This window comes from Crotalus tigris, unplaced genomic scaffold (genome assembly GCF_016545835.1).
Source record: "Crotalus tigris isolate CLP2741 ecotype Arizona unplaced genomic scaffold, ASM1654583v1 scf7180000023637.1517150, whole genome shotgun sequence".
NCBI classification, from domain to species: domain Eukaryota; kingdom Metazoa; phylum Chordata; class Lepidosauria; order Squamata; family Viperidae; genus Crotalus; species Crotalus tigris.
The window spans coordinates 331,589-340,807 of NW_024100094.1; the positions used below are offsets into that span (position 1 = coordinate 331,589).

At 38.1% G+C, this 9,219-nt stretch overlaps 1 protein-coding gene across 2 annotated transcripts in view; it reads right to left on the reverse strand.

Moving 5' to 3' along the window:
• Positions 1-8,732, reverse strand: part of LOC120297603 (synaptonemal complex central element protein 1-like) — a 31,996-nt gene extending 23,264 nt beyond the window's left edge. The window contains exons 1-3 of one of the 2 annotated variants that reach the window (XM_039320414.1): positions 6,318-8,732; positions 2,578-2,640; positions 1,562-1,621 (exon numbers count right to left, since the gene is read on the reverse strand). In XM_039320414.1, the coding sequence (XP_039176348.1) occupies positions 1,562-1,621; positions 2,578-2,640; positions 6,318-6,336 (142 nt within the window). In that variant the 5' untranslated portion in view covers positions 6,337-8,732. Of the gene's footprint in view, positions 1-1,561; positions 1,622-2,577; positions 2,641-6,186 lie in introns of both variants that reach the window. The other variant, XM_039320415.1, reaches the window with a different exon arrangement.
• Positions 8,733-9,219: the final 487 nt, after the last annotated feature.

The following is a 9,219-nucleotide window of genomic DNA, read 5'->3' on the forward strand; positions in this document are numbered from 1 at the left end:
TTATTTAGAAATCAGAAGCGAAGTGACATAGCAATCAGTTCTGGGACAGCTAACAGCCTGGAATGGCGAGTAGAGTGGTTTTTCTACCCTTTTGGACCTTTGAGATTGAGATGCCTGGTGAGGTTATTTGATTAGATTAATAATGTGCCTTTCTGTATTCTAGTTGTCCCTATTTGTTTCTTGTGGGGTGGCCGAGGTCTAGGCTAACCTTGGGGAAAAGTGGGAAATGTAAATTCTGTGTGGCTGTGTTTTCTGACTCAATTCAGCTTGCCTCAGTCTAAAATGCAGAAGCCACTTCTTGCTACATTCCCCGGTGGCTTTGTTTGCCCCTAATGGATATATAGTATTGTATCCATTGACTGAGTTTCTTCTAACCAGGATTACTTGAGGCCATTCTGGCTGGAAGGCAGGGATTGCTTTAGCTACTCTGGATGATTTTATTTTGCCTTCTTTGGGGGCATGGAAATAAAGGGAGGGGGGATATCTTATAATTCTTCCTACAATATTACTCAGCTAAAAAAAAGTACAACAATAACAATTTTTACTAAGATTGTGCTAGAGTTTCCTGACGGAGGAGTCCTAATAATAACGATTAAATATATTGTGGAGCTATTCTGCTTTTTATTTTTAACAGAAGACTGTAGATAGTAAAAGACTGAAACAGCAATGAGCATTAAATAAAAAGAAAAAACCTCCAATCTTGTAAAATAGGAAGGGGGGGGGAGGTCAAGGCCAGGAAATGTTTCTCCCAGGCTTCTCTATGGAGGCAAGATTAGTTGCACTGATATTAACTTTTCAGGAGTTAGTTAAAACTGAGTTACTTCAGAAGGTTGGGGGGTGAATTGTGACATTGTCAGGATTATGTAATGTTGATTTAATTTTGATTTTATTTTAAATTTATATTTAGCACAGAAATGTTTTGTTTTAGAGAACCTTTTAAAGACCGTGTGCCCCAAAACCACCCTCCGCCTCTGCTCTGCCTCGCGCCCTGCCTGCTCCGCCCCGCCTGCCCCCTGCCCTACCCGTTGAAAGGGCCATGCACTGCCTCCATGGCCCGCCGCAGCAGATTGCCCAGGCAGCCCTGCAGCGCCATGGCAGCCACGCCCTCTGCCCACACCCTGCAGCGTCATCTGCATGCTATGGGGCACGAGGGTGAAGTCTTGTCCCTGCTACCCATCTATGTCCTTGGCTGTACTGCTCTGTGTGGGCCATGCCCAGGGGTGACTCTCCTCCAGGGGGGCTGCTGGTGAGGAGAGGGCCGTGGGGGAGGCAGGCTGGGACGACGGCATCCGTGCCCATAGAGAGGGCTTTGAGTGCCACCTCTGGCACACGTGCCATAGGTTTGCCACCACTGTTTTAGAACTATTGGAAAAGTCTCAAAATACCACAGCATATTTAAATCAAATGAATAATTTCTTCAAATGAAGTAAAATATTTCTACTGCACAATTTATGTTCATCCAACTAACTTTATCAAAGAAAGTATATTAATGTAATCCGTGATGTCTCCAGCCAACCATAGAAACCAACCCTTTATTTTGTGTCCCATTTGAATTGCTTACCTTGCTGCAATTTATTAATTCTTTTTACTAGATCTTCTATTTTTGGCTCTAGATTTCCCACTACCAAGGAAAAGAAAAAGAAGAAGTTTCATTATATTAATACCTTAAAACTGTATATAAATTCACCATAACCACTTTCCTGTGTATTACTGCATATTTTTCCTTCCAGTACGAATGCAATTGACAGCTTCAGAGTGTAAATAGGATAATTTAAAATAATTAACTGTCAAATTATATTGATAGTTTATATTATACTGGTTGAAACTTTTTTTTAAATGAAAATTGGATCTTTAAACCTTTCCCCTAAAATCAGAATCCCTTCTTCCATTATATTTTTCTTCTTGCACCCAGTAAAAAATTCTGCCCTTCCCTCATCATACAATTCTGTTTAAATCAAAAGCATACCATACCCCTCTCAAATGAATCGATCCAGAAGCCACAGAATCTGGCCACTGTTTGGCATCAAAGCAATGTTACAATCACAATACTGTATACATACTGATTACATTTGATAGGTCCCCTAGATTATGTGATACGGTATTTGGTTGTTCCCCTCCCCACCCCGGAAGCATGAAATCAACTATTTCCACTGTACAGGCATAACGTTGCAACATGCTGTATAAGGATAGAAGTGGCAGCCTACTTTACACATTATTTGTTTATAGTCAACAATTACCATACTCATTTCCTACAAATATATCAGGAATTTCAGCCTTCAGATTCTGTCCAACTTCATCTTCTAGTCAGAACAACCCTTTCTATAATAAGAGGGAAAAGAATTCCAAATGTCTCAATTCCCAGCTATTTTCTATATGGTAAGCGGTGTGTTGTCCTCCAGATTTTAATAAATTATCAGCCATAGCTCAAATGTGAAACATCATAGATTTTCTAGAGGACTACCCACTTTAACCATTGATAGCTCACACGTTGCTGTCATGTGCACACTCCAAAATCTTACTAAGGTGTTGTCTAGTGCCTGGTGCCCAGTCTAACTGTTGGCCCTAGCTTCAAAATACCGTTTTGCATTTGTTTCACAAGTGACAGTATCTCTTCCATTTTTGATGCAAAATTCCAGGAATCTGGACAAAGAACAAGAATAAACAGAATCGTTTAAATGTTTCATTAACCCAAATATATATTAACTCATATACAGTATATCAAAATCTGGACAGCATGTAGGGGTTTTGCCCATATGGGAGATTTTTTTCTCTTAACTGAAAGTGTCCACCTGTGAAATGGAAATTGCAGTGTTTTCCCTGCACTTGGTACAAAATCAAAATTATAATATTTTCCACATAGAAAAGGTAATAGCAATTAACTAGTGCAATTTAGCAATATATGGAGTGGAGTAGAATAGAATAGAATAGAATAGAATAGAATAGAATAGAATAGAATAGAATAGAATAGAATAGAATAGAATTCTTATTGGCCAAGTTGATTGGACACACAAGGAATTTCTCCTCAGCAAATTTGTCTTCTCGGCAAATGAGTGCATTTTCAGATTTCTTCATGTGGCTGTCCTCTGCAGTTGATGTGTAGACAGTAAGGAGGATGATCTTGATGGAAATATGCAAGAACTATTATAGTGCTTAGGCAAAAGTGGTTAAATATATCTTAAAACCTGGGAAAAATTCAAAAGATAAGAATATTATAGAGCCATGGTGGCACAGTGGTTAGAATGCAGTATTGCAAGCTAATTCTGATGACTGCCGGCAGTTCGATTCTCACCGGCTCATGGTTGACTCAGCCTTCAATCCTTCCGAGGTAAAATGCAGACCCAGATTGTTGGGGGCAATATGCTGATGTTGTAAACCGCTTAGAGAGGATAAAGCACTGTGAAGCAGTATATAAGTGCTATTGCTGTTGCTATTCAGAAGCATTTCAGGCAGATGCCTTTCTGATTCACTGGAAGGGGATGAAGTACAATGCAATGCAAGATTTTGTTATTATAGATATGAATACAATTGGATAGAAAATTATTGTACCTTCCCTCCAACGTATCCATCAGAGTGAGGGCTTCCTGAGATGAATTGATAGAACACTAGAATAATATTTACATTAATATTATTAATAGTATAGAATATGTCATGAAATATTCTGTAGTTTCTATTAAATATTAATATAGAATATTGCAGAAGTATTTAAGAGTAGAAAAGGATTTGCAGAAAAGACTTTGATTATAATAGAAGAACTTTAGAGTTCAGGGTTGAGACTTAAAAAACTTTTTCTCTGCTGTATCCAGTGGGACCAAACTTTAGCCTTTATTAATATTTCATTCTGGTCACGCTCGATCAAAAACTGAACTGAAAGAAAACAATAAGCTAAATCTTTGGCTACACTTTTTTTTTCTCCACTTGGAAACAAATCTAATAACAAGGATGGACCGAATCAGGGACCTCCCATATAAGTCCAGTTTTAGGCAGCATTCCAAAAGAGCAAATACTCATAGTTAACTTCTTTCAGGGAAGCAAAACCAAGCTTTGCTGTACATAATTTCTCTTCCCTGTATAAGGGTAAAAGACTAGGAGCAAGGAATACCAGTTCCAAGCCCACTCCAGCCACAGAAGCTCACTTGATGACTCTCAGCCCAATCTACCTCTCAGGAGTGTTTTTGTGTGTGCAGATATAGAGGACGAGGGAGCACTATGTATGCCATCTTGAGTCCCTAAAGGAAAAGCGGAATAGAAATTTAACCAATGATAAAATATGTGATCCTGTCATAGCATAATGCTGGATCATACTTATTTTTCTGGATTTTGGTACATAATATTTTGGAAACCTCAACTTAAATCCAGCAGGAAATTCTGAATCTAGAAAGCTAAACACTTGCACCTGGCAAAAGAGAAATTATCTAGCAGCTACTTCTTCCACTGCCCTATTGAACTATCATTTTCCTTCCTTTTGGATTAAGCAGTTGGGGAAAGAAGAAGAAAAACCACAACTCATTTGCCAAATGTCTCTCACTAACGGTAAACCGCAACTTTTTAAAAAAGGAGAAGGGAAGCTGGCTGAGAAGGAAATGTTGATAAAATGGATGAGATTGGGTAAACCGCAACTTTTAAAAAAAGGGGAAGGGAAGCTGGCTGAGAAGGAAATGTTGATAAAATGGATGAGATTGGGGTAGAAACCCCACTGTGAAGAATTTTACCACATCTTGTGAGGATCTCCTCCCTTCTCCTTGCCACTTGTAGAAAGAAATAAAAAAAAAACCCTTTCCAGTATTTGGCTCCAAGCCAGGAAAGAAAATGCCAGATGACACTTGTGGAGAATCGTACTTTTTCTTTATTAGAAGAGCCCCAGCATAGAAAGCACACAGGGCTAGGCAATGGCTGTGCAGGAACACTGCCAAATACCCCGTGTTCATTACTTTTTATCTTTCAAGCCTGTGGCTACTACCGGTAGTTGACAGGTCCTTACTTGGAAATGTGATCTACTTTCTAGCCTGCTTGTCCCTTTTTCTTTTTGTTATGGAGAATTTGTATGATTTGTGATTAGTATTTTAATAAAGGAGATATTTGCATTTTAGCATGGCACCAATGCCACTTTTTGAAGTTTAGGAAATGATGTTTTTCCTTTGAACCAAAACCATTTATTTATGGATTTATTTATTTATACTATTTATTAATCCGATTGATAATAGCCACCCATTTCACCACAGGCGACTCTGGGTGGCACACAACGAACAGGTAAAACTACATATAAAAACATTTCATATATTAAAAATATAAAAATCACATTAAATATTACAAAAACAGAGATAGAAACCCTGGGCAGAGGGAATAAAAATAGCCAGCTCAACAATAAGCATGTCTCTGGTTATTTGGGAGTTCCAGGCCTGATACCGTAACATAACCAGGTCTTGAGGGCCTTCCAGAATATCAAAAGAGATGAAGTGTGGCATCAGGAGAGACTCAGGATGGGGGCTTAATGATTGTTACCAAGAATCTCTTACAGTTTTTAGGGGACCTGCCCCACATGCCCCAAATGGTGAGACCCTATTAATCAAGCTGAACTCTAGGGATCAGCTGGGATCCTTTTTTAAAAAAATTCTTAATACTTTATGCTTTTTAATAATAAAATAATAAATATTTATTCTTTTAAATTTTAAAATCAAATATTTTATTAAATAATAAAACATTAGTAAGTTTTAATATTATATAAACCTGAAATCTCCCTTGAAATAATAACATATATCATGATCTACAATGTTACAATAAAGAGGAAAAATGAGGAAAAAAAGAAATTTACTGTACATGATCCTCCCGCCTTGCTCAAATGGGGTTTCTACTCTTTCCAGGATTTTTTTAAAAATAATTTTTATTGAGAATTTTCCCTTGAACAAAAGAAAAATAAGTAATATATAAAAGAAGAAAGGAAGAAAAAAAAGTATAGGAAACAATACACTTCAAAGAAAAATAATAATTAAAGAAGTGTCTTCCAATCTTTGTTACCGCAATTATAATCAATATTATTATCCCTCTCAAATATAACACTCCCTTCTGTTCTACAAATGGCATTACTTCTGCTAAATATTCTGAAAATAATTGATATCATGATTTACAATATTACAATAAAAAGAAGAAAATGGGGGGGGGGCAGGGAAAGAGTCTGTGTGATCCTCCCACCTTGTTCAAAGTGGGGTTCTACTCCTGTTCTAAAAAATGGGGTTGCTTCTGCTAGATATGTTGCCTCCCCTCTGAAGGATCTGGATTCTTTCCTCTGATGGTCTCCATCTTTGTATCCATCCCCTTCTTACCTGGGTGGATGCCCTCCATCCTTTTCCTCCAGGATGCAGAAGGGTCCTTCCTCCTTCCCACCTCTTCTCAACTGACACTAAACAGGAAAAGACTCAGAGGCAAGTTCTGCTGCTTAGAGACCAATTCAGCTGCAGGCTGAGGAAAGAAAACTAGGCCTCTGTTTATCCTGCCCTTGTGTGCAAAACCAGCATGTGCGTACTGAAGAGTTACTGTGTGGATCTTAGACGTGTTTTTTTTTTCTTTTTTTTCCCTCCATATTTTTTATTTAAAATTTCCAATACAATAAAGTGAAAAAAGTGAATAATAAAGTGAAAAAAAAATAAAAGAAAAAAGACAGAAAGAAAACAGAGAAAAAAAACATAGAATTATGAGTTCCACCCTTCCTTTCCTTGAGCAATTCCATCTTAATTTTTTCCCTTCCTCCTCAATCCCTAAACCTCTAAATCATCAATTCAATATTTTCTGCTTCCAACAAAAAAGTTCATATAAGGTTTCCCATTCTTTTCTTTTTTTTTTTAAAAAAAGTCTTCATCATTTTTTATGCTGGCCAGTTGTGGGGGTTTTCTATGGTCTTGCTGTTACTAATACTGTGAGGAAGTGCATTTGGGCACATTGGGCATCTACTCCAATCTTTTGTTAAGAGCACACAGAAATGCAAATATTCAGACACCAACCACATTTAAGTCTCCAATATTTTATTAGGCTCCTTCAAGTGCAGCTGTTGACATAGCTTTATTATTTATTTACAAGAGCTCAGTTCTTCCTTCAAGACCTCAGAGATTCTGCTAAAGAGAAATACTCTGATGGGGCCAAGGATCCTTTGCTTACAACACTCCATCAAGTTTTCTATAATGTACAAAAGCAGCAAAAAGGAGGAAATAAAGTAATGGTCAAGTGTAACAGTCCTAAAATATTACATAACTAATACAAGATCCTAGGGCAGGTTATACAACTGAAGAGGATCAAAGAAATGCTGTGTCTTAATAGAATACTGGTAAAATGTGGAGAAGGGAAAAAGTGGGGGGAAAGCAAATAAGACTGAAAACATGATACTATACAGTTTTCAAGTTCAAAAAATAAAAGTCAAACACATGTTTCTGAAAAATAAAGAGCTGTTTCAATTAATAACAAAGTAGGGATTACTCTTCATTTAGCACCAAAAAGAAAAGATGACATTTTTTAAACAATCAAGTCAATCCCTTCCAGCTCAGAAGAAATTGGTTTCTAGGATCTGCTCTATTCAGAGTCAACAAAACCTACTTGAATTTCTGCTTTTTAAATTATTCTAGGCTTTATTAAGTCCTGCAGAATACAGAATTTTATTATGCACGATGCACTATTTTAATTAAATTTAATTTAATTTAAATTAGCCACTCATCTTACATTCTTGACTTTAGGAAACTTACAATTAGTGCTATGCCTGAAGCATTTCTTGAATGGAAGTGCTTCTGGCACAGCATAAGATTTACAGCTTTATTGGTCAACACCAGCTCCATGAAACACATTTTGTAAACAGCATGGAGTGAGAGAAGAGACAATCAAGCATACAGGCAATCCTCAACTTACAACCACAGTTGGGACCAGAATTTCTGTCAGAAGTTACTGTGGCTAAGTGAGCCATCACATGACTAAATCCAATTTTACAATCATTTTTACCATGGTTTTTAAGTTGTGGAGTCCTTGATGCTCCCTGAGCTTGGTTGTTTTCTTGCAGACATTGACTATGTGGACAAGATATATAAACAGAAAGCAAACCTCACTCCCTTCTATCACTGAAGATGTTACCTAGTTAGGTAGTGAAATGTCTGCAAGAAAACAACCAAGCTCATAGAGCACCAAGGTCTCCACAGTTCACTCCTGAGCTACATAAATTCTCTTCAATTGGTCATTAAGCAAATCAGACAGTCATTAAATGAATCACATGGCTGTTGAGCAAATCCGGCTTCCCCAGTTAACTCTGTTGGGATTCAGCTGTGAAGGTTGCAAATTGCAGTCATGTGACCACAAGGCATTGCAACCATTGTAAATGCACGTCAGTTGATAAGTTCCTGAATTGCAATCACATGACTATGGGGGCAGTACAATGCTCGCAACTTCAAGGACAGGTCATAAATCGCTTTTTCCAAAGCCATAACTTTGAATTGTCATTAAATGAATGGTCATAAGTTGAAGACTGTTTGTATAGGAGTTTCCTTGACCTTGCAGATGAACACTGAAAACAACTATACTGTCCAAAATCCTATATAAATAATTATTGTGGCTACCTTTATCATTCCAAAGACCTGAATTTATATATACCCATGTTTTCCCGAAAATAAAGCCGGGTCTTTCTTTTTTTTTTTTTTTTGCCTCCAAAAGAGGCACCAAGTCTTATTTTCAGGGGGTGTCTTTTATACTCAACTCCAGCACCGACAGCCCCGCCCAGCCAGCCCACTTCTTCTGACCGAAGAAGCAGCTTCATTCTGCAGCTGAATTCCGGCCTGCATTTTGCAGTCAGGCCTTTCTGGAAGGCCTATGCAGCTGAGTATCGAGCTATGGATTCAATGCATAACTTGGTTCTCAGCTGCAGTGGCCTTCTGGAAAGGCCTGTGACTAAGACATACAGGGCTAGCTGCAGAAGACACCACAGAAGTGGGCTAGCAAGGAGAGGCCTGGCTGCAAGTTGACTGGGTGTGGGGCACGTGGGGCAGCTCCAGACCCCCACACCCACCCTAGCTTGATTTTTAGGTATGCGCCTCGCCCCAAAACTAGGGCTTATTTTTGGAATAGGGCTTATATTAGGCCCACTCCCAAAATCAAGCTAGGGCTTATTTTCAGGGCAGGCCTTACTTTCAGGGAAACGGTATATATAGCACCACTCCATAGTGCTACCACAATTTAATAACAATGCAATTTCAAGAG